The 25,404-nt window shown below is 39.3% G+C and overlaps 1 protein-coding gene across 1 annotated transcript in view; it reads right to left on the bottom strand.

Annotated features, from left to right (window-relative positions):
* SLC44A5 (solute carrier family 44 member 5) overlaps positions 1 to 25,184 on the bottom strand; it is a 371,649-nt gene extending 346,465 nt beyond the window's left edge. The window contains exon 1 of the mRNA XM_029226993.1: positions 25,151 to 25,184. Within this exon, the coding sequence (XP_029082826.1) occupies positions 25,151 to 25,184 (34 nt within the window). The remainder of the gene's footprint in view (positions 1 to 25,150) is intronic.
* Positions 25,185 to 25,404: the final 220 nt, after the last annotated feature.

Genomic DNA, 25,404 nt, shown 5'->3' with positions numbered 1-25,404 from the left:
AAGTAGATCTCTAGGATAAAGGTGAAGAGAGAGAGAAATAGACACAGAGATAGAGATGGACATGGACATAGTGCTAACCACTTAAATTTTTATATATGGTCCTTTTAAAAGAGCCATTTTAACCTAAGCTGCCAGGTGTCCTAGATCTTACGGTTGGTAGCACTTTTCCATGTTATAATTCTATGTAACTCAATATGACCATGCTCATTTCTAAATTCCTTAGATGTAGACCCCTCAGTGTCTAAAATCAGGAGCTGTGGTGTCAGAGTGCCTGGGTTTGAATCTTGCCTCTGTTACTTCCTGAGTGAATAAAGAGAAATTAACCTTTCTATACTCATACTTTGTCTGCACAACAGGGGCAATAATAGTAACTACCTCAGCGAGTTGTAGCGAGGATTCATCTCTGCTACCTAACAAGCATCTCAAATTCAAAATGCCTAAAACCAAATTGCTGATCTTCCCCTTCCAAACCTATTCTTTTCACGGTCTTCACATCTCCATCGTAATTTCCTCTTTCCATTGCCCAGGGCAAAAGCCTTGAGTCATAATTGATTCTACTCTTCCTCTACCTATTGGCCATACGTTCCAAACACAAACAGAATGCAACCACTTCTCACTACGCTCCACCACTCCACAACCCTGCTCCAAGAACCACAGTCTCTGCTTGGACTATTCCAATAGCTTCCTGATTGATCTCCTCTTCCAATCCTTGCCCCCAACCCCCACCCCAGTCTATTCTCAGAAGAGCAGTTCAAAGAATCCTGTTAGAATGTAAGTCAGATTGTGTCACTTCTCTGCTCAAACCCTTCATTGGCTTTGCATTGCCTCAGAATAAAAGCCCAGGCCTACATGATCAGGTCCCTCATCACCTCCTTGACCTCATCTTCTCCTGCTACTCTCCTCCTCACTTGCTGGTTCCTGCCGCATGGGCTTCTCTGTCGCACCTAGAATGAATGTGTGCAGTTGCTCCCACCTCAGGGCCTTTGCACATGTTGCCCCTTTCTGGGCCTTTCTTCTTCTAGATGTCCAGATGTCTTTAGCACCTACTTCAGGTCTTTGCTCGAATGTCAGTCTTAATGAGGACTTCCCTGACTAACCATTTTGAAATTAAAGAACCCCACATTCACTCACACACCCTTCCTTCCTTTGCTCCTTTATTTTTCATCATAAAACTTACCACCATAAAACACACTATGTTTTACTCATTAATTTTGATTATCATGGGTCTTCTCCCACTAGAATATAAATTGCCTGAGGGCAGAGCTTTTTCTGTTTATTGTCCAGTTATATATCCCACAGAGCCTAAACTAATACCTGTCACTGACTAGGTACACAATAAATATTTATTAAGTAATTGAATTCAATAAATATAAAACATTTTAGTAAATATAAAACATTTTAAAATGTGTCTGACACATACTAAGTGTACAATAAGTGTTAGCTATTGTTTACTCAGGGTATTAGCCTATGTAGTCACTTCTAGTTTTTTAAGTCTTCTCAGTCTTTGATCATAGATCTTATTAGCTTCAAAATAGTTCACAGTTTCTTAATTTTTTGCTTTTGTTTTGTCTTCAATATGCAGTAAATCTAACATTAAAAACTCATGATCATAAAGCTCCAAAGACATTCTCTACAAGGATGATCTGTTAAAAACTAGTTTTCAGTAGCCTTTAAATACATATTTTTATACTCTTTAAAGAGTCCCTAAATACATTTTCCCTAAGTGCATTTTAAGTGAGGAGAATTATAAAATTCCTAGTGATATATAATTTATATATATTTATCTATTCATTTTCTATGATTTCTTAAAGGTTATAAAGCTAAATGAGTTTAAACAATTAATTAAAACAATTTTACTCAATCTAATAAATTACTCAAATGGCAAAGAAAAAAATCTAGCATACCATGAGTTTCCTCTACCATTCTCTTTACCTCTTTTTAAATTCCATACATAATAGGATCATAAGTCAAAAAAATGAGCAGTACTCAGGTGGCTCTCTGGAATCCAACACAAGTAGGGCTCTTCTTAATTAGCACTTCTCTATTATCTATGGCACAATGATAGCAAATGTTCATAGTAATTATTCTGACTTACTGTTAGAAAGCCTTGATTGTTTTGCATAGTTTTAGAGTTGTAGGCATCTTATTGTATTATAATCTTTGCTAAATCAGTTATTAATTTACAATGTATATGTAATAATCTTCAATTAACACAAATATTTTATTTACCAAATGCCTCATTCTTCTACCTAACCAATAATGTAGGTATATTGTGCCACACGTTTTTGTACAGTACTTTAGGTTTCCAAGAAAAAAAAAATCATCTATGTTGCCAAATTTCAGCATTTAAAATATAAAAATATTAGCATACAAAACCTATCATATGAATTAAAATGGTACATATTATTATAAATATTCTAATCGATAATAGTAGTATTGATTAAAAACTGGGATCTTTGGGCTTCAAATGTTCCTTATAAACCAAAGAATTAAAACACCCAGTTAAATTTCCTGAAGGCAGGGGTTTCAGTCAGGAAATGAAACGGACTCTGAATTATGACCATTAATTCACCAGGAAAAAGGGTTGGTTGTAATCAGGAAAGTGTTAAACATTTAGATGACTACTGAAGACAAATCAGAATACAGGAAAATGCCTCGAATAATCAGCTGGATTTGGCCAGAATACACAAATTTAAGTCAGAGGCTATAGGATAAGAATAAATTCTAGGTCCCTAAACAAAACTTTTAAAAGAATCTCCTTCACTCACTTCCCTACACTAATATATTCCTCTTCATCATGAATTCTAAATAGATACCCTTTTTTCACTGACCCAACGCATTTAAGAGATGTGTTTCCTACTAATGACACTTCTTGTCAAGAGTCATAAATAGCGGGTTAAGACCTAGAAATGCTTTTGAAATGACAAGATAAAAATAGTTTCTCAGTAGATAGCGTTTGGAGAAGGCAGAATATATGAGAAAAAAATCTGAATTGACTCTATAGACTTTCCTTTAACAAAGAAAGAAAATTTTGAGAAGCCAAAATTCAATTACCTACACTAAAAAAAAAAAAAAAGAGTAGTCAACCTATCTCAATCTGCCAATCAAGAAGGGGAAAAAAGGGAGGAATTCAGGGAGATTACTCAAAAGGCTAGCTTTTAAGATCTCAGCTCAAGCTTTTGTACAATATGCTTTTTTTATTCATCTATTTTTGGCTGCTTTGGGTCTTCATTGCTGCTAGCGGGCTTTCTCTAGTTGTGGTGAGCAGGGGCTACTCTTTGTTGCAGTGCCTGGGCTTCTCATTGGGGTGGCTTCTCTTGTTGAGGAGCACAGGTTGTAGGTGCACGGGCTTCAGTAGTTGTGGCATGCAGGCTCTAGAGCGCAGGCTCAGTAGTTGTGGCGCACGGGCCCAGTTGCTCCACGGCATGTGGGATCTTCCGAGACCAGGGCTCGAACCCGTGTGCCCTGCATTGGCAGGCGGATTCTTAACCAATGCACCACTAGGGAAGCCCCCTGTACAATATGTTTTAATATTTCACCCTGTAAGGGGTGAGTACAGCATGTATATTTTTGCATGTCTATCTTTATTGGTTGAACTATAATGTAAAAGAATCTGAAAAAGAATATGTATACATATGTAATATAATTATATATGCACACATATAACTGAATCACTTTGCTGTACACCTAAAACCATGCAAATCAATTATACTTCAATTAAAAAAACAGTAGATAAACAATACTCTACTGCCGAACATAGCCAGGTGGAATATATTTCCCCAAATCTTTACTTTTTCTTATATTGCCATTGAACTTTAGAATAAAAATAAATATTAAAAAAAAATTTTTTAAACAAAACAAATTTTTATTTGTTGAACATTGAAAACAATCTTTTGAGCATGTCTCTATGGTTGTACTCATATTATGTAAGCATCTATCAGTAAAACATTAAAAACAGGGAGTCTCTTATTCAGACACTTCCCAAAACAAACAAACAAATAAAAAAAACCCATCTATAGCATGAAGTAAAAAGACAACATTTCTAGGGTCAAAAGATGCAAATCTATGTCCCAGCTACAACACTAACATTATAAGAAGCAAAAAATAAAACAAAAAGGTGAAATCCTAAGTTAAGCTTTGAAGAACATTTACGGACAGTTGTAGGATCTATGAGCCTCGGCAGTAAGAAGCAAAATTTGCAGCATCCCGAATAGTGAATTGCCACCCTCTAAAACAGAAAAGGTGAGCTTCTCTTATGATTAGCTCTAAAACTTGTGATTTGAGGGCCATATGCAAATATTTGTGTTTTCTTATGTTGTCTCAACCACACGGTGCATAGTCCTTTGTTCATGGAGAGGAAATAGACTAAGCACTAGATAACCAGGCTTATAATCAGAAAGGGCCATGACACTAACTAAAGTTAGTTCTGCTAAAGGGTTTGTAGGACCTAGAGAGAATAATGAGTTAGGACCAGCACATTTAGAACATTGCACAAAGAATTTTTTTAAATCAAAACCTTCACGATAGGATTAGTGCCTGTGGAGAGGAAAGAATCTTTCTTAGATACCTACTATCCATGATGTCCATCATGCCCAAGTACTTGTCAAAAAGTTAGAAATAGCCTAAGGCAATGAAAGTTTTTTAAACAAATGGCATTATTCAATTTTGCCCATTTAAAACCCATACAGGCCAGGGGCTTCCCTGGTGGCACAGTGGTTGAGAATCCGCCTGCTGATGCAGGCGACACAGGTTCAAGCCCTGGTCCGGGAAGATCTCACGTGCCGCGGAGCAACTAAGCCCGTGCGCCATAACTACTGAGCCTGCGTTCTAGAGCCCGCGAGCCACAACTACTGAGCCCGTGTGCCACAACTACTGAAGCCCGCACGCCTAGAGCCCGCGCTCCACAACAAGAAGAGCCACCGCAATGAGAAGCCCGCGCACCACAACAAAGAGTAGCCCCCGCTCGCCGCAACTAGAGAAAGCCCGCGTGCAGCAACGAAGACCCAACACAGCCAAAAATAAATAAATTAATTAATTAATTAATTTTTTTTTTTAAATCTTAAAAAAATCCCATACAGGTCAGCCCCTGAAGGCTGATGAAAACAGCCAAATTCAACACATAATGACTCCAGTGATATAATCCTTTCATTACCTAAAGAGAGTCAAGGACCATTAGCCTTAGCAGAGAAAGGCTTTTTTTTAAATGGCGGGAGAAATCACTTTGCTGTACACCTGAAACTAATACAACATTGTAAATCGACTATACTCCAATATAAAATTAAAATTTTTATAAATAAATAAATAGAAATGGTGGAAGATCTAGCACTTATATTACAATATATAATCAAGCTTTATAAAAAACTAAAGCTCATTGTCTAAAAACTGATCATGGAGTCTACCTGTTAAAATTGTTCCACATTGTATCTTGGCTTTAAAGAAATGATGGAGCTAGCTAACTGAACTGGCCTACATTCAAAAGGCTTGATCTACTGGCATAAAATAATAAAAATGCCAGCTAGTTAATACCACTATTAGGACCAACGATTTAAAAGCTGCACTGTCAGCAGTGAAGAACGTAATTTCAGAATTATAATGAAAACTCTCCTATCATAAACTCATAAAAATGATATATATGGATATGGTGGTGCGGGAAATTTAGACAGTAGTCCAAAAATAATACTTGAGCCCCAGTTATGTACAAAAGCATAATGAGAGCTGACAAATTATCCTTGGCCACAGCTTACTAAAAAGGCACAGAACCCCCCCCAAAAGGTATAGATTTTTAAAGTTTGAAGGTATCATAAAAATGATCTAATTTAGCCTCGTTTATATAAAAAAGCATTCCTATACAGTATTCTAAATCGTTTATAATTCAGAAAGCAGAATCTGCTTCCATCTTTTTCTTTTCCTCACAATTTATCTGTTAAAGAAACTGGAACCTTTATTATTCATTATTGCTTGAACTGGACTCAGTGACAATCAGGAAAGAGTTTCATTTTTCTCCTATCACTTCATTAAAAATTCTGTCAGGTCTCCCCTCCTCCATCATTGACAGCATCTCTTTCAGATTTCTTCTCAAAACAGTTTTGCCATCAGGTATTAAAACGTTCAGTCTCGTCTAAATCAAAGCATTAATCTTACATTCGATTTAGAGCTTTTCCCCTCCCGCCAGTTCAGGAATGACTCCTGGTGTGTGGGAAGAGGAGAAGCAATAGCAAGATATGGAGGAGGGCTCTGCTTTGTTCTTTTATGCTCCTTTCTTCCCTCCCCACCCCCATATTTGCCCTTCGCATTTCTGGATCCTGGGAAATGGCAGGTATCAAAAAACGGAAGTCTTGGTCTTCCCTGGTGGCGCAGTGGTTGAGAGTCCGCCTGCAGATACAGAGGACGCGGGTTCGTGCCCCGGTCCGGGAAGATCCCACATGCCGTGGAGCGGCTGGGTCCGTGAGCCATGGCCGCTGAGCCTGCGCGTCCGGAGCCTGTGCTCCGCAACGGGAGGGGCCACAACAGTGAGTAGGCCCGCGTACCGCAAAGAAAAAAAAAGAAAAGGAAGTCTTCTTTATAATTCTCATTTGACTATTAAATGCACTCTGCATGGTGGGCTTCCAAATATTGGACCTCACAAGACGTATCTGTGGATCTGGGGGAGCCCTTCAGCAAGGTCCTATGACCTACGTGTTTCCTGCAACAGACAGTAAACGCTTCAACCAACCCGGTGTAATCCTCAGTACTGGCTCTCAGGCTCTAGTAGGCACAGCCCTTTTTCATAGGGTCCACGTGGTTCCCAGGAATTACAATGGAAGTGCAGCTTCACAAACCGCTGACCCATTCCTCCCTGCCCTGCTGTCAGGGGCAGCTCCGCTTAGCTTCTTCTTTTTTGTCTTCCCCAGGGGAGCAGAGGAGACGGGCTCTTATCACACTTTGCTCCAAATTATGGGGGTCCACACATTAGGTTCTCTCAAGAAAATGCTCACACTCTGCTTCCGGAGAGGCCTGAGAAAGGTCTGCTAGATTCTGACATTTTGCAAAAGCAACTGGTCCGTGGCTGAGATGCAAATTCACCATTTCATAGACAACTCTAACTTTTATAAGCAGTACCTGTGGGCTCCCCAACAATTGAGTTAAGGGTGAGGGAAGCATCTCTCTTCCTTCCCTGTAAAAGAAGACAAAGAAATGCCACATTGCTTTCTACCCCTATGAATTCCTTTCAAAGAATCTTAATCGAATCTCACCTCCCCTAAATAGACCAGAGGCAGAGGACAGTACTGGTGATCTGACCAACTTTCAGCAATTCCTGTGGGGCTGAGTCTAGCACCTCTCTTTGAAGTGTAGAAGTAATTGTCACCTAATGTCCTAAGCTTTGAGGTCTCAGATTTTAAGACAACAGGACATCTTCCATTCCATATGTTGTTACAGATGTAAGGTGACTTTTGAATAAAGCTCTTTTTTTTTTTTTTTTTTTTTTTTTTGAGGTATGCGGGCCTCTCACTGTTGTGGCCTCTCCCGTTGCGGAGCACAGGCTCTGGACGCGCAGGCTCAGCAGCCATGGCTTACGGGCCCAGCCGCTCCACGGCATGTGGGATCTTCCCGGACTGGGGCACGAACCCGCGTCCCCTGCATCAGCAGGCGGACTCTCAACCACTGCGCCACCAGGGAAGCCCCTTGAATAAAGCTCTTTTAATGAGAATTTGTCTTTCTGTATTGCCATCCAACTACCCCAAAGGAGAAATCCAAAATAAAGAGCCTAAGGCCCTCACCCTAATGGCTCTGTTCCTTTAGAATGAAACTGTTCTTTTATTGAGCTTCACCTGTGGTCCAGCCTAGGTGGAAAGGGCATAAGCAAAGGTAATTAAAAGGGTTATGACAGCAAGAGCAGCAATATTATCCTAATTGCATTCTTCCTGGTCTAAATAAATCTATCTGCTTCAGTTGCCACGCTAGCAAACTAGTCCAGGTACCAGATTACACTAGGATATAAAACCCGTATCATAGTAAAATTGGTAAATGTATTCTGAATTAGGAATGAATTAGTACACTATCGGTATATCTATTAATTAGAAAAGCTAGAGTCCTCATATTTAGAAGATGGATAATTCATTGACACTTTCTTTAAGCTTTAGGAAAATGAGATCCAACCATAGATACTATGTTAGCTTTGTTTTTTTTACAATTTCTAAGTAAATTTAATTATCAGTAAGGTAATTAATCCTACAATGTCACATAACTAGCTTCCATATTCTAATTCTATTCATAAATATACAGTTAAGTAATCATGAGAAAAGTTAACGTTCAGAGTCGAAAAACCTAGATCCACACTCTTGGCCCTAGGTCTTGCTGGCTGAGTAATTTTTGGCAAATCGCTTAATCTTACTCAGCCTTGGTTTCCTAATTTGTAGAACAGCAATGATAATAACATAGCAAAGTTGTATGCTTAGTAAAGGAACTGTAAATCACCTTGCAAACATTAGCTTTCTCTCTCTTTAAAAAAGCATTTTTTTCTGATAGATCCCATAAATAGAACTTAGCTGAATGACTAGGAGCACAGTCCTTGAAGTCAGACAGTCTCAGAAATCATTAAATGTCAATATGTATTTGCTGAGCAAATAATGAAATATTTGTTCAGCCTCTTCCTATGTCAGAACCCCCAGTCATGTATGTAAAATATACAAATACCTCAGTGCTTCTCAATCGCAGTACATATTAGAAACCCTGTACAGTAATTTCTGATTCAGTAGGTCTGAGACAAGACCTGAACAAATGCATTTAAGCTTCACAGGTATTTGGAAACTACCCCAGGTCTGAGAACTATATACTAAGCTCCCTCTTAGGGCTGTTATTGGGATTAAATGAGATCATGTATAAAGGTACTGAGTACATGCTTAATTCATATAAGTATGTAGATTATATCCTGCTTGTTTAAAATATTATATATATTTATAAAAGTTAGTTTATACGACACATTTAAGAAATAATCAATGGGGAATTCCCTGGAGGGCCAGTGTTTACGACTTGGCACTTTCACTACCGGGCCCCGGGTTCGATCCCTGGTCGGGGAACTAAGATTTTGCAAGCCGCATGGCGCAGCCAAATAAATAATAACAATAATAATAATCAGTGAATTATTAAAGTGGTGGTTCTCAAACTTCAGCATGATTTTAATGAGGGGTGGAAAACTTGTAAAAACAGATTGCTGGGCCCTATCCCCAGAATTTCTGATTCAGTAGGTCTGAGGCAGAGCCAAAGAATTTGCATTTCTAGCAAATTCCTAGGTGATGCTGATGATGCTGGTCCAAGGATAAAACTCCAGGAAACACTGCATTAGAAAAACATTAATCATATCTTAAAAATGATGTACATATAAAATAAAAAGAAACAATAGGCAGAAAATACAGTGTCAAAATTTTATAGTTTAGATGTCAGTGAGATTGATTTTGTTGGATGACTTGAAATATAGTCTCATATGGTTACTACTTTCTCAATGAAGCCTTAACTGACAACTTTCCCCTGGGGGGGGGGGGGGGCGGGGGCAGGAGGGGTGGGAGGGTATAGTCCTATTGCACCTTATATTGAGTTGAGATGTATCACTGCACTTAACAGTTTTGTATGGAAATGAACTGGTAAGGCATTACTTCCTCCCTTTAGTAGAAAGCAAGCTACACGAAGTTAGAGATCAAGACTTACTTATCTATGTACCCACAGAGCCTAGCACAGTGCTGGCAGACATTCAACAAAATGGTCAAAAACTCAGTTTGGAATAAATTTTATTTATTTTTTTTAACTCTCATTGTAATTCCATGGACTTCCATGGGAAAGTCTAGAGGTATATAGACAACCATCTCCTTTTCACCTCTTTCATCAGAGCAGTGGTTCTCAAAAAGGGGGAGGAAGTACCTCCAGATGACATTTGGCTATGTTAGGAGACATTTTTGTCTATCACAACTGGAGAAAATCCTACTATCCTTTAGTGGGTTGGGTTCAGGATGCTGCTAAACATCCTACAGTGCTCAGGACAGCCTCCATAACAACGAATTATCCAGCCCAAAATGTCAAAAGTGACTACATTGAGAAACTCAGCATTAGAGAAATCCAAGTGAGCTGATTAAGCAGGGGTCCTAAATTCTCCCACCACCCTCCTAAACAAAAGTTTGGCCTTAAACCAAAGAAAGAGTATCAATAGCAACAATTTACAAGGAGATAACTGTTTTACAGACAGCATTTTGCAACCTAGGGCTCAAGGTCACTCAGCTAGTTAGTGAGATTAGAAATAACATACAGTCTCACTCTGAACCACTCTTGAAGACCTTCTTGACTCTGGGCCAGCTGATCCATTATCTAATCTGAACCTCACCAGTAGCTATTCAACCACTGATTGCTCCTGATAGCTCACTTTCTGTGCCTACACAACATTGCCTGTGTCAGGATAACTCTTTCCTTCAGATATTGTTTTGATAATAACTTAACTTATTTTTATCATTTTCCTTCATTCAGTCATGTGACTCAGCTCTTCTTTTTCAGACTAGGCCCGTTTAAATATTAATTCTAATATTGGTTAGAAATATTTTGCAAAATAACCTGATGGGAAGATAATGAAGCAGCATCCTTAACAGTTGGGAGCAAGAAAAATAAACAGCTGTGACCTTCCCCTTCTTTTTAAACGAGGCCTGAATGTCATTCCAAAGACTCTGCTCCTGGAAGAACCATCTGCAATCAGCACAAACTCTTGGTGTTTTTACTGCCTCGGGCACTCCCAGATTTCCCTGTCCGTACCCACTCTCTTTTCTGCTACCTTGCTACTGAATGCATTTGACCAATATGGCAGAATAATTGATTTCAGGCACGCCAACATGGGAAACAGAAGGTAAACCTGGTCAGCTGTAGATACAAATGCGGCAGAGAAAAAGAAGTGTGAGAAAACAGAGGCTGACCTGGAGGCAAGCTTGAGGCTGAGGGTAATTTACTGGGTAGAGCACCTTTGCTGTAAGAAAAAGCTAGCTTTGACTATGCTTCTAACTTTCTGTAGTTCTCGGTTCCAGAAAAGGGAAAGTAGGAGAAAGAAGGAAGGGAGGGAGGGAAGGAAGGAGAGAGGAAGGAAGGAAGGAGAGAGGAAGGAAGGAAGGAGAGTGTGAAGAAGGAAAAGGGAAAGGGGAATGAAATGAGCATTTATTCAGTAACTACTACACAAACGTGATGCTATATATTTTGCCATTTGTTAGGTTATTTAATCCTCACAGTAGTCCTGTAAGGTACTTACTTATAAGGTAAGATATTGTCTCTGTTTTTCAGATAAGGAAAGTGAAGTTCAAAAAGGTTAAGTAACCTGCCCAAGATCACAGAGCTGGGATTTGAACACATATTTCTGGCCTCAAAGTCCAGAAAAAAAGACAGGGGGTAGGTCTGGGAAGATATTGTTAAAAATGTTAAGAATATTCATTTTGCGAACATGTGACCAGGCATGATAGGAAACTGAATTGAGATATGAGGTTGTACTTTCTACAGTAGGATATCCAATCCCTATACCTACTCCATAATGTTTCCTTTTTTTAAAATATTTATTCATTAACTTCCTCAACAAATAATTGTGGAGCACTAAGTGCGAGCAAGGCATTGTGCTAATCGCCATCAAAGGTACACCTGTGAACAAGGCATGATAGTTACTGTCTAGTGGGGAATAAAGACAAATATACGTGCAATTAAAATATAGTTTGATAAATGCTATAACAAGTGAAACCCCAAGGAGGTATAAGAACATGTAAGTACTGACAAGGAGGACTGTCAGACACAGTTTCAAGTTGAGACTCAAGGCATAAGTAAGAAAAATTAAAGCACTTTCTTCTATTAACACTAAGTTTGAAGGAACTGCACATGTGTGCACACAGATACACCACTCACACTCAAAACAATACCCTAATTCCAGGTCATAAATGGAAGACCTCTGTTGCTCCATCTGCCATGCCATCCATAGACAATAGAGCCAATTTCAGAGCATGTGTTGAAAAGCAACATCGGACTAAAAGCCAGATCCGAATTTCAATCCAACCTTACCCAATTTCTGGCTGTGTAACTGTGGAAAAGTAATTTAACCTCTCTGAGCCTAAGTTTACTCAGCTGCAAAAGGAATTAAGCTAAACCATTTCTAAAGTCTCCCCCACTTTTAACATATATAACATACAGCTTTAACTCATTGTTTTAACTCTAATGACTTCTAACTACATATCACAGCTTGCTAATCAGAAATTGCTTGGAAACTATTCAATATCTCAGCATTTTAGACTTTTATAAGGATGACTATTTCAAGTTACATTATTTTTTTTTAAACTGAACCCCAGTTGCACAAATTTCACAATCAATGCGAAAGGTAAGAAAAACTGACATCATAGATGGAAATATATCAGCTTTTGAGAAATTGAAATACAATAAAGTTCCAAAAGGGGAAAAAAACAACATGTTTAAATACAGCATTAGAGTCTTCTAAACCATATCCAAATGTCATTAGTGTCTCCAAACGAAAAGAAATGTTAAAAGATAGAATTTTTCTCATCTTGTAGCATAATACCTGACTGCCCAGGGTAGAAAAATAATAGGACTAAAGGTTAGAAAAGCTGAACTTCAGTCTTAATAGTATTTCATTCATAGGTCAATCTTTTAAAAGTGTCCATATGTCAAATGTAAAATGACATTCAAAATTATAATAAAATGGGAGTTCCCTGGTGGTCTAGTGGTTAGGATCCAGCACTTTCACTGCCCTGGTCTGGGTTCAATCCCTGGTGGGGGAACTGAGATCCCGCAAGCTGCTCAGCGCAGCCAAAAAATTATAATGAAATGATGAAGTGATATGTAAACTGACGGTAAGCAACAAAGACTCTGTGCTTCCTCATCTTTAGAAATGAGAAAAATTACATCTGCAAACCTTCCCTACCTCTTGAAGATCACTGAGTTAACAATTATAAAGGTTTTATACCTTGGAAGAAAGTTGTAACGCAGCAGAAACAGGTAGAGGGACTGTGGTACCTTTTTCTTTTAAATCATTTTAGTAAAAAAGGTGATTAAACTCACAATTTTAATAATAACCTAACAAGTTGGTTTTTCAAGGTATAATATTTGGCCCCAAATTTCAGTGAAACATATAAAGTGAACACAAATATATAAATTCATTTGCCAATCCTTACAATTATATCTGATATTAATTATCAGCAGTTTTTAATAAAATCATCTTTAATAAATTATTTTTGTTAAACAAGACTCACCCAAAATCAGAAAATACTTATAACAAAGGAAGGAAGGGAGGGAGGGAAGAAGGGAGGGAGGAAAGAGAAAATATCTTTCCAGGTATATAATTCTAGAGTAATGAGATTTAAAGATTCTGAATGTAGAAAAGTCATTTATTAGGAACTAACTAAAGACTATTTCTAGGTGAGAGTGATGTATCCTCTGGAAAAGACCCTGCCTAAGGGCAGCCTTTCAAACTTTATTCACCACCCATCCCATTGTCTATATTTTTCAATCACAATTTTCCTGTCCAAGCATACCAGATGTCAATATTTCAAAAGCATCTCAAAGGCTCTGACCCATAAGTTACTTATTCCCTGTGGATCATGGAACCAACTTTTTTCTATAATAAAATACATTCAATGAGTTGAGCCTTTCCCTACTTGAAATTTTGAAGTAAGACAAACAGTAATAGTCAATTCCTGATTATCCAGAAATATATTCATGTTATAGATTACTAAGATATGGTCTGGGAATTCTTCCTACTACAGGAAGAAGTAATACCTGCTCTAAGCTGTATCTATGGGTTTCAGTTCAGGGGGGCGCACCAGTACTCTCTTCTACTCATGTGCATAATTTTAGAAGAGCTGCATCTTAAATTTCACCCATATATTCATTTGACAAATTATTATTGAACACTTACTAAGTGCTAGGCACCAAGTGAAAGATTTAGTAGTCTCTACTTTCAAGATGTTTACAGCTTAATTTCATATTCATGTGAAAAATTATAGACCTTAGGATTTCCAGTTAAAGGAAGATAATTTAGTATCACTTCGGTACCTTTTTTCTTAGAACTCGAGCAACTATTACATATCTGACCCGAGATTTAACTTTATAGCTAACTTTCTGAGAGTTTATAATATTATTACAAGACAGTACTATTATGAGTTACAGCTAACCTCAAATCTTCTAATATCCAATCAGTACAAGTCCCTGGATGTACTAGTAACAAATTTACTTTCTCTTTCATGGGCCACACTTAACTTTTAGACTCAGATGCTACTGAGGCTCTTTTACATAAAGAGATAGTTCAACACAGTAAACATATACACACAAATGCTCATTAGACCATTATATTTGCAAAGAAAACCTAGAAAATTCAGTCAATTATGCTAGTTATATTAAAGCAATGCAATTAAATATTATCAAACATTAAAATTATAGAGAATGAATAAAAATATAGAGAAATATATATGCTTGATTCATTCAATAATATATTCATTTATACTAGACATTTTGGATTAAAGGATAAATATCACACAATCAGGACCCTTAAGGCGCTCATAGCCTAGTGGTAGGTATCTATGAAGAGACCTACAGGACAGGACAACAAATAGGCACATGGCAAACCCCTCCTTGCCTCAATCCCATAAAACCCAGGTCCAACTCCAGACACATGACAACCTACACAGAGCCAGGTTTGATCCAGGAAAATTAATCCAGGATGCAGAAAGATTGGAAGCAGTCCTAGGAAAAAACAGAAAGTTTCTAGCAGACTGGCTTGGGCATAGGGCACTGTTCTCTCAGGCAAGAAGCATAGACTGGCTGTCCTAAAGCTGAACTATAATTCACCAGAACAATGGGAGGCGGAATAAACTACAGTGATACTTTGACCCTGGGATGTTAAGCCACTGACTGATTTCCTGTCAGGCTTTTCGCTCCTTTTGCTTCAGGGCAATGGTAGGACTAAAGACCCACAGGAGGACTGAGAAACGAGATGGACAAGTAAACTCAACATTTTAAATCAATATAGGGGCACTAATAGATGTATGTTGAAGATGTAACGGAAGCATCAAAGAGGAAGAGCTTAACTGTGCTCGTAGGGAGTGTCAGAGGGGAAGATGGTGATGAAAGTTTGAAAAAGAAAGTAGGGACATTTGTGCTGAGGTTTGAAGGATAAAAAGGAATTTTCAGCACTACACACACACACACACACACACACACACACACACACACACACACACAGCATCACAAAGGCAGAGGAGCATAAAAGAATGTGTGTGGTTCCCAGTATCGGAATGGTAGGGTCATTAAGTTTAGGATGGATGTGAGAAGGGGTGAGAGATAAAGCAGGAAGGGTAACCATGGGTCAGATCCTAGATAGTCTGGTACACCTTGCTATGGAATTTTGATTTTTATCCTGGGTAGAGTTAATGGAGAGCCATTACTTTATTTTAGGATTGTGAAATGATCAGATTTGCCTGTCGGGAGTATCATATTTGCAACAGTGTGAAAAATAAATTAGAGGTGATTTAGGCCTAATGCAAAGAGACCCTTTAGTGTATAGGTGGTTCTAATCCATACTAGACAAGATGAGCGCTGAATTATATCTGTGGCAGTGGAGGTAAAGATTAGGATCAATAGTAATGACCGACTTATTCAGGGTTGAGCAGAGGCCTGTAAAAGAGAGTCAAGGATAACTCCAGATTCTCCGCTTGTGCAACAGGTGGATAAAGGTGACGTTAAATAAAATCTCAACTATGGAAAATTACATATGAACAAAAAGTAGTGGTAACCTGCAAATGAGAAGTTGGGTTAGGAAAATAGGATCCTTTGTTTCAATGTTCTATTGTATGTTAAAAAAAAAAGAACGATTGGGGCTACATCTAGGTTTAAATGCACGCTCTGCAAATTACTAGTTTATAACTTTGAGTAGATTATTTAATTTCTATAAATTTAGTCTTAGACTATATTAATTTGTTTACAATTCATCTTGTTTCAAAGAAGATTTAAAGTAGTTTATAAAACTACATACAACTCAACAAAACAAAGTGTATAAAGAGAGACAATGAGAGGAAAGAAGAATAAGGATATGAAAAACAAAATTAATCCACAGATGCATAATTTATGATCCCATAGTCTTATGCAAGAAGTGGGCTAATTCCAATTTTGAGCTTCCTAACTGTCTACCCATATGGGAAACTCAGTGAGTTTCATGACTTACTTTGTCTATTGTTAGCTAGTGACATTTCAGAGAAACATCTTCATCAGGTACTCATAATGCAGATACGTCATAAAATAGTGACCAGCATGAGAAATAACATCCTTGAACTTAATATGATGTCAAGTTTCTCAATGCCAGTCAGCGTTAGACAGCCAAACACAAATCAGCAAAAGCACTTCTACGTGGCCAAAATAACGACCTAGATAAAGAGCTATCTCAAGATAGCTTTTTCTTGATTACAAGAAAAATTTTAGCATATCTAAAGGAATGAAAAGACTACGTGTTTATTCAGGAAATCCCTCATAAAGAGCACCCCGCCTAAAGTTACTCAAGGACACAATCTAACCTCCTTCCCACCCCAATGGTCTTCTTGATGATTACTGAGCCACGGGTTTGCCAGTAGCAGTTCTCAAGGTCCTTCAGCCTCAATACGGACAAAAAACCCAGTTTTCAGAAATACAAGATGCAGTATAAAACAACACTAAATAGGACCAACTGAATGAAAGGAAGTCTAGATTCATGAATGTTCTAAATATTCAAAAGATATTCCAGTCCTTTAATACAATATAAGCAATGAGCTAAAAAATATTACCACTAGAATTCCTCAAAGGCTTGTTTTAGTTAGTTATTTTTAATTAATATACTTTTCTACCATTTAATGCTGCCAAAAACTTGAAAATGGTTTGTTTACCAAATAGTTTAAATAGGTTACATGCCTCTCTTGACCCATATAAACTAATGTATAATCTATTAATTTGCTTATTCTTCATCATACTTAAGGCATTGATTCAGAATCAGGCAGTGAGAATTTACAGAGGTTAAAACATAACCAATCTTGACCTTAGAATTAGGCATGTGAAGCCTGTCTTTTTGTCTTTGTGTTGCTTCTATAGATGACTAAATAAAGTTTATGTGTGATAAGTGTGATAATTATTCAATGCAGAATTACCATAAAGTTTTACAAAGTATACCTTTTAATGTAAGACTTTCTTAATGGTTAACAAGAATAAGGGAAGGGATGGATTCCAATTCTATTCTTTATAACTTCAAGTCTGTCCTACCTCACGTAGCTAAGATATCCCTGGACACATTTATTTATGACCAAAGATTCTTTTAAACAACATAATGGTTCTTGTTTAGTCACAGATATTCTTTCACTACAGTAAAGGTGTTAAATCAGCAGAATCAACGTCACTGCCATGGGAAAAGAATGTGATGACATTTTTGTGCAGCCAAACAAAATAAGTGTGAATAAGAGGGTGAGAACAGTGGCTAAAAAGGAAAAAAGAGCTTAACTCAAAGTGAAAGATACTGTTAATACCAGAATTTGTGAAGTATGAATGTCTATTAAGTAGCTTTTGCAGTTTTTGCTCATTCTATAACTTGATATTTTTAAACTAATACTTACAAAATGTATATAATCATAGGCTAATTTGAAAATGGCTTTTGAAGTTTTTTGTAGGGCAAACCTAGAGTGATAATACATTTTTTATAAAATTTTAATGTCAATTTAAAAATCTTATTTTTGTCTCTGGATTTGGACAGTGAAACACAATCCAGTGAACTACAAAATGTACATAAAGAACCTGTCCTTCAAGTTTTTTAAATTCATAAATTTTGAATTGCTTTTTATAAAACTGGATTTAAAATTTTTCACCCTACAGGAAAATTGTCACTCAACAAGTACTTAGAACCATTCCTGACTTTGTTCGGAGTCTTCTTTGTCAGGTAACACACACCTTGACAGTAGAGCTATTAAGAGTGCAGCTCTCCTCTGAAGCCCTAATGGCCAAGAGAAGCCACAGAAAAGATGGCTGGGAGGCTACCCATCCTTTCTCATTAAAGAGCCAGAGCATAACAAATCATCCTATTCTTGATCTTTTCTTTCACAAAATTGTCAGACAGATGCAGAATAGGAATCAGCAAAGTGACATTGTGGTTCGCCAATTGAACTAGGGATTTTTTACCATGACTTTAATGTGCCTCTAATGTCATGTTGCCCTCATGGGAAACAACCCAAGTTTATAAACACAGGAACATACGATGAGAACCAACAGAAGGGAGTGGGGAGAGAAAGCAAAGGCAAACAAAGGAACTGTCTTTATTTTGAACCCTAATTATTTGTTAGAAAGCTGTGCCTCGTCTAAACGTAGAACAATGGGATAGATAAAGCAGCCTCTTTTGGGTTCCTTTTTCAGAAGTAGCTTCCTAGCTTCTCTCTGGAAGAATAAAAAAATGATGGGGGCTAGCCCAAATTTCTCAACCTTGGCACTACTGACAATTTGAACCAGATAATTCTTTGTTGTGTGGGCCATCCTGAACACTATAGAATGTTTAGCAGCACCCTCTAGAAACCAATAGCATCACCCCAGTAATGACAATCAAAAATGTCTTCAGACACTGCAAAATTGCCTCTGGTCAAGAACCACTAGGCCAGCCCCTACACAAAATATTTTAAAATTTTCTTTAGTCCCTTCTGAGCTTTCTAGCTGACAAAATGGACTGCTATAGAGCAACATGATGACTGGCAAAATTTCCTCTCGTGGGAACTTTCTCCTATTGTGGTATATTTTATTAAATATTTTGTCAGGAAATCCATTAAGGAGAATATATTTAGAGAAATAAAATAAAGACAAAAAAGAAACATCCTTATAACTAAGTGACTTAAAATCATTGTACACTAATTCCTCCTTACCTCCTCAGGAAACTGTTCTAGAAAGCAGCCAAAATCTAAAATAGTGAAAGAGAGGTTAAAGACCACCTCACAAAGCAAATGGTGACCAAAAACAAGGAATGAAAACTGCCTTTATTTTTCCCATCTTAAAAAAATTTTTTTTTCAATGACTACGCCTGCTCGCAGCCACAGCCCCATCACTTTGCTCCCCTTGGAAAAAAAACCCTCAAAAGAGTTGACTCTGCTGTCTCTAATTCTCCTCCTCCCATTCTCTCTTTAACCTATTCCAACTGCCCTTGTCAAGGTCTTCAGCAACCTGAAGGCTTAGCTGGGTTAGAGGGTCTGTTTCTAAGGTAGATCACACACAAGGCTGGCAAGCTGAAGCTGGCTCTTAGCGGGAGGCCTCAGTTCCTTCCCACATGGGCCTCTCCACAGGAATGCTTGAGTGTTTTCCCAAAAGTAAGCAATATAAGAGAGCACCAGATATACAAGAGCAAGGCAGAAGCCACAATGCCTTTACGTACAACATAGCCTTCCACCATACTCTACAGGTCACACAGGTCAGCCCCAGTTCAGTGTGGGAGGGGAGTATGTAAGGGTGTGAACACCAGTAGGCAAAGAACATTGAAGCCATCTTAAAGGCAGGCTACCACAGCAGTCAAATGGCTTACTTACCATGTGAACGGCAAAATAATTTGAATCTACCTCAGAGGTGACCCAGAGGCATCTTTTCCCACTTACACCACTTCAAAAAATGAGAACATTTCGTTCACCTTGTCTTGCCTCCCCATCTCTAGAAAGCCCTAAAACCTCTGTACAATATCATCTTAGCATCTGTGAGCAGCTAGCCTACTTTTTGTTAGCAATGTATTTCTAATTTTAAAAGTGGATCACAAACAATAAAGTTGTGACACTTCTGAGGAAAGTATATCATCCTCTTGATTCAGCAGGAAAAAAAAGTTTATCTACCTTTCCACAGTAGACTTGATAGACCTTGAGGAAAGTGAACAGATATTAAAATGCTGAATGTAGGCAAAGGGGAGACAGTCATGGGGCTTGGTTATGCCTTTATCCACAGTACATAATTTATTCTTAGACCTCAAGAAAGTACCTAATGTCTTTGTGTCTCAGTTTCCTTATATGTAAAATGCAGATATGATCACACTCACATGTATAGTGAAATCTGAATATAAATTGGGAACTGAGCTCTAGTTTAAATATATATCAAGGTATGTCTATATATATGTCTCTCTCTACATATATGTCTATATATATAGACATATCTTGACTTATATATAATATATATTTACAAATAATAAACTTGACCAAGTTCCTTAGATATAGACTATTCATGTTTCGCAGCATCACTCACCTCTTCCTACAGCATTGCTCCACAAACTCTATAAACATTGAGCCCTCCTTCTAACATACTATGACTCTCAGTGCTATGAAAAAACTCTGATGTCATAAACACACTGTGTTACAGTATCACTAAGGACCAGATCCATTTTTAGTCACATAATCCCTGAAGTACTACCATTCTTGCTAGCCTCAACAGAGTCCCTTGGAGTACAAAGAAGGAGGGGGAGGGGACTACACAAAGTCCTGAAGCTACAAAAATTCTTAATATATTTTTTATTATCAATCGCTGGCAGAGAAGTAGACAGTTTGGAGGTGGGAGAGGCAGTGGACGGCTTTAAAATTATTATTTACATCTCCCCTAAATATCATGGCACCTTCTTGGCACAAATGCTTAGGGGGCAGAAAATCAGCCCACAGACCCCGTTTCGCCCCCTGCCAACATCTCCATGGCAAGATAGAAACTCAAGAGTGTAATTTCCCTGCTAACTAGATGTCAAGCAGCTACCTCCAACAAATGGCAGTTTTTATCATTAAATTTTTTCATGCGTTTTCATCTGTGAGGTTTATAATCCATAAGAACAACCTAATAATGAATGAGTAAAATCAAAGAGATCTTTTAAAAGCCTGTGTGCTTTTATTGTTATAAATGCTTCACAAGTAAAAATCAGTCAAAAGCATAAAGGTACCCTGATTTGAACTTCCTTTGTGTTTGAATTAGTGTTTCTCTCAGAACACTCTCACATCAGGCTTCCGCTTCTCTTGGCAAAACCATGAATTGGCTGATGTTGTCTTACAGGCTTTCTCACATCCCCTTTCCCAGCATCACTCCTCTTTCATGGACCCCTTTCCGTTACCTAGGAGCCCCTCATGCTGCCTTCCACATTCCGCCTACTGCACAGTAATGTTCCAGGCTCTTTATACTCCTCCCTTCTACCATTACAATATGTTTTTCCTAAGATTTGCTTGCTTTGAGAGGCTTGCTGGCAGGGGGAATGGGGAGGATGACTACCCTAATAATCTTTACTAAAATGTTGAATTAGTCCTCATTCTCTTTAGAATTGTTTTCTTAAGCAGAGATTCCTAGAAATGCTATCAACATCCCAGCCCAAAATATTGCAGGCATTTTGGTGAATAATATGGGGGAATGCTTCAATATAACTAGACCTTTTAGAAAAATGAAGTCCATTAGGTAGCTTTACTTGGCCTAGGGAGTTGATGTAGGAAAGCTGCTCTCCCTGAAATCATCCTCAAGGATAGGAATGTAACCCTAAACATCTAATGAGTATCCAATTGGCTTCTCACTGAACTTAAAATAAAATCTACACTCCTGTTTAGGGTCAGAAAAAACCCTGGCCTCTCCCTACCTGTCTCTACCTCACCCACTACACTCCAGCCTAACTGGCCATCCTTCTGTATTTGAACGTGCCAAGCTGCAACCTCATTCCTGCCTTAAGGCCTGCAGTGCTATCTTCCAGTCCTTGGCATGCAAATTACTCTTCATCATTTGGTTCCCAACTAAAATGTCATCTCTTCAGACAACCTAAAGTAACCTCACACTTTCTAGCATATCAACCTGTTGCATTTTATTCATGACATTAATCACTGTGAAATTTTCTTATTTATGTATTTGTTTACCTGGCCTTTCCAGCCCCCTCTTTCAATGTCCCCTTCATTGTCTATCATGTTCATCACTGCATCCCTAATATTTTGCACAGAACCTAGTACATATTCAGTGGCCAATAAATATTGCTGAACGAATGCATGAATAGATGAATCCAAGCATAACTTAACCTTTAAACTTAAGTAATTGAGTGAGAAATCCTTGTTGGACTAATACTGGAAGTCGGGGGGGCGGGGGTGTTAATAGCACTATAACCAATGTAACTAACCTGTGTTTCTATAACATTTATTGATAATGGACTACGGCATTTCTTTTCATTAAAACATTATAAATATTGGATTGATAAATATTCTATTTGCCTTTTTGAAAAGCTGTCCTTTAATGAGGTGTCACAAATGAAAGCTAGTATCCCTTGAGAAATACTGCCAACTCATCTTATTCTTCTGTCAATGTCAAGAAACTGCATTTCCCTTTGGCCAATTTCTAGCTGTTCTAGATATGTAGGATCTATTGTTAGGATTTCAGAAGCCAATGAGCAACTTGCCTGTCACGGGGTCTAACAAATGATCTCTCCCCGCATGCAATGTAGCTAAGCAGAGAAACAGCTCTCATAAAAGGATAACCAACACAGGCTGGAATGTTGCTAAACCTATAGTTTATTATAGAGCAAAGTTCACCCCAGCCCACCAAAGAAAAACAAAACAAACAAACAAAAAACCCCGAACACTTAGCAATTTTGTTTTCTACCAGGCAGTCCCAGATTAGTTGGTTGTAGCTCAGAAGCAGGCATCTGAGAGCAGTTCAGCAACGCTGCAGTTGGATGCTTTTGTAGAGCTCTCCTCTTAAAAGGTAAAATTGAGGCAAGTTAATGGCTTCCAACTTCCTGGGCTTGCTTTTGTTATCTATAAAATATCACAGTTAATTGTGCTTTGCTAAAGGGAAACTCCAAGGATTTTTTTAAAGGTATCTTTCCGTCTAAGAAATATTAAGTAATCTGGTTAAAAAAAGAAAGAAACTCAACATTAGTCGAGAGAGAAAAAAACATAAGTCAATAAGAACCAAATAACATTACTTTTAAGTAAAACACGTAGTATGAGAAAACTTTATTTTTAAAGAACTACAATAAAATTTCTCAAGACCCCATTTCCTAGGAAAGCTTGGTTATTAATTCCTCCAGAAGAACTCTTAACACTTAAATGACAAAACTCTATTAATTGCTGTTCTTCAATTATTTCACTGTCAAGTTAAGTTTAAGAAAATACACACAATCCTGTCTTAGCTTACAAATCAAAAACTTCTTAGTGTTTTTTTTGGGGGTAGTGTGGTTAGTAATGAGATATGTTTCATCAAACTGTTATACTAGTTCACATCTCATTAATTTGGTCTCGTTTGTATCTTTTGGCACTTCTACCAAGATTAATCTCAGGTTAAGAATGTCTCAGGTAGCATGTACTGTAAAACTGGAAAATTTTTTTCCACTCTTCACGGACGATTTACAATCTGCAAGGTTTGGGGTGGGTATGTAATGTATTTCTGCCAATGGGCAGCCACATCAGCAGTGCTGAAAACCAATCCTCCTGTTTCATTCATGGTGCCATATGGTTCCATAAAAAAGGAGCGAACCAAAAGTGCAGCTAATGCACCCTGTCAATCTGGATTCACACTGATTCTTTGATATTATGATAAGGAAACTGTTGGTAGATGAATATATTCTCTCATTCTTTCTTTAGTTGTCTACCACTATAAACATGTACTAATTCATTGGGAGAGAAAAAATCAGGTTTAAGGTCTCTTCTATTTTACAGGAGATGTATTATTTTTAAGGAAATACACTGTAATAAAATTATTATACATATATTATAGTTTCTAGCAGAAAATCCCGGGTGTTTCGTAGTAACATCTTCCAAAAGATTGAGGATCATGGTTTGAAACCCTTTTCAATAGGTGATCTGAGTACTCCGGGGCAATTAAAAAGCAAGCTGAAGCACCAAGATAAAGTTGTGTCCCCCTAGTGACCTCTAGAGTGGAGCTAAGCTCCCACAAGCAAGACTTCGGGAAAAAAGCAAGAAGCAAGCCAAAGCCTGGCGCGCTCTGTAAACCAAGACGATATTTTCAATAGTACACCCCCTCGGATCTCAGAGTGTGGTCCTATTTTATATAACCCCAAGGTGCAATAAATCTCCGCCTCTCGGGCCATGAGGCCCATTGGGTCGAAATGCAACTTCAAACGCCGCTCATTCCTCCTCCCCACCAAGCTCAGGTCCAGTTCCCCGGCACAGCCTTTCTCACCGCGCATGGTGTCGAGCTGGCTTCCACCTCTCTGCAGTGCTGCAAACACCCTCTCGGCCACTGCTGGCTCCCCAGCTGGAGAGCCGAAGCGCTAGGAAGCCGGCGAGCGTCGACCTCTGCGAGTCCGCGCTGCGACCGCCGGCGGCCGCTACACCTGCTCCCCGCGCGCCGCGCTGCGCTACGCGAGTCCTGGGGACGCCCGCACCCCCCCGCCCCCCGCCCGACGCCGCCCAGGAGGCTCCCTCCCGAGTCCAGCTCCCGACAACGCCGCGACGCCTTAAGTCACCCCAGCAACAAGCTCTTCCTCGTTCTCCCTGCCAGCGCCTCTCCCGCCCCCCCCCCCGGAACTTTCCAACTTTAGAATCCCTGGTTCCAAAGGAGCAACAGGGGCCCTGCTCAGCATGAGTCACTGCCCGCCTCGACAGGTCGGTAAGGGGGAAATAGCCTGCGGGGACCCAGCCCGTAGCGAGTCCCCTTGACCATTGGGGAAAAGGAGAGCCAGACAGCTCCTCTCTCCTCCTGAGGATGGAGGTTGGGAAAATGGATGCAGAACTTGTCACCCTGGGATGAAAGGACGGAGGGTGGAAGGAAGGAATAGCAGAGACCATGAAAAACTAACTCTCTCTCTCTACACACACACGGCCAGATTCCGAAAAGGTTAAGACCTTAGAAGCCGAGAGTCGCCTCTCTCCCCACTGCCCTGAGGGAGTAAGGTGCAACAGATACCCAAGCTTGTGGAGTAGGAAAGCGGTGGGGTGAGAGAGTCTTCTGGTTTCCCCGGGTTACAGAAAGGGGACAAACTCCTATCGGAGTCTCCCCGGAGGCAAAGGGAGGTGCAGCAGTGTTGAGGTCTCCCCACCTCCCGGAGAAGGAAAACTCTTCCCTAGCAGGCAGCTTTTCACTTGGCCGAGGCTGAGTGTAAACAGGCCAGCCAGAGGAGCGGACCGCGGGTGGGAGGTGGGATGGGGCGAGGCGAGGATGGAGCAGAACTCACCCTTAATGCTAGGGGGCTTTCTCTTCTTGGCCATCTTCTGCCCCCTCCCCTCCCCCGGAGCCTTTCCTCCTGCTGCCGCCCAGCTCCGGGAGCCGGCGCCGTGGCTTCCAGGCGAGCTCTCGCCGCGGCTCTCAGATCAGCAAGCTCTTTGTTGCTGTGATGGCATCTGCGAGGCGGCGGCGGCGGCGGCCCGGCTGCGCTCTCGGCTCGGCTCGGCTCGGCTGGGGCCGGCGCCGCCGCCCCTCTGCTCTCTG

Source organism: Monodon monoceros, unplaced genomic scaffold (assembly GCF_005190385.1).
Source record: "Monodon monoceros isolate NGI ecotype Baffin Bay Population unplaced genomic scaffold, NGI_Narwhal_1 Super_Scaffold_18, whole genome shotgun sequence".
In the NCBI taxonomy this organism is placed as follows: domain Eukaryota; kingdom Metazoa; phylum Chordata; class Mammalia; order Artiodactyla; family Monodontidae; genus Monodon; species Monodon monoceros.
Note: the sequence above shows the minus strand (reverse complement) of the source record. Positions and strands in the feature narration are given on the sequence as shown.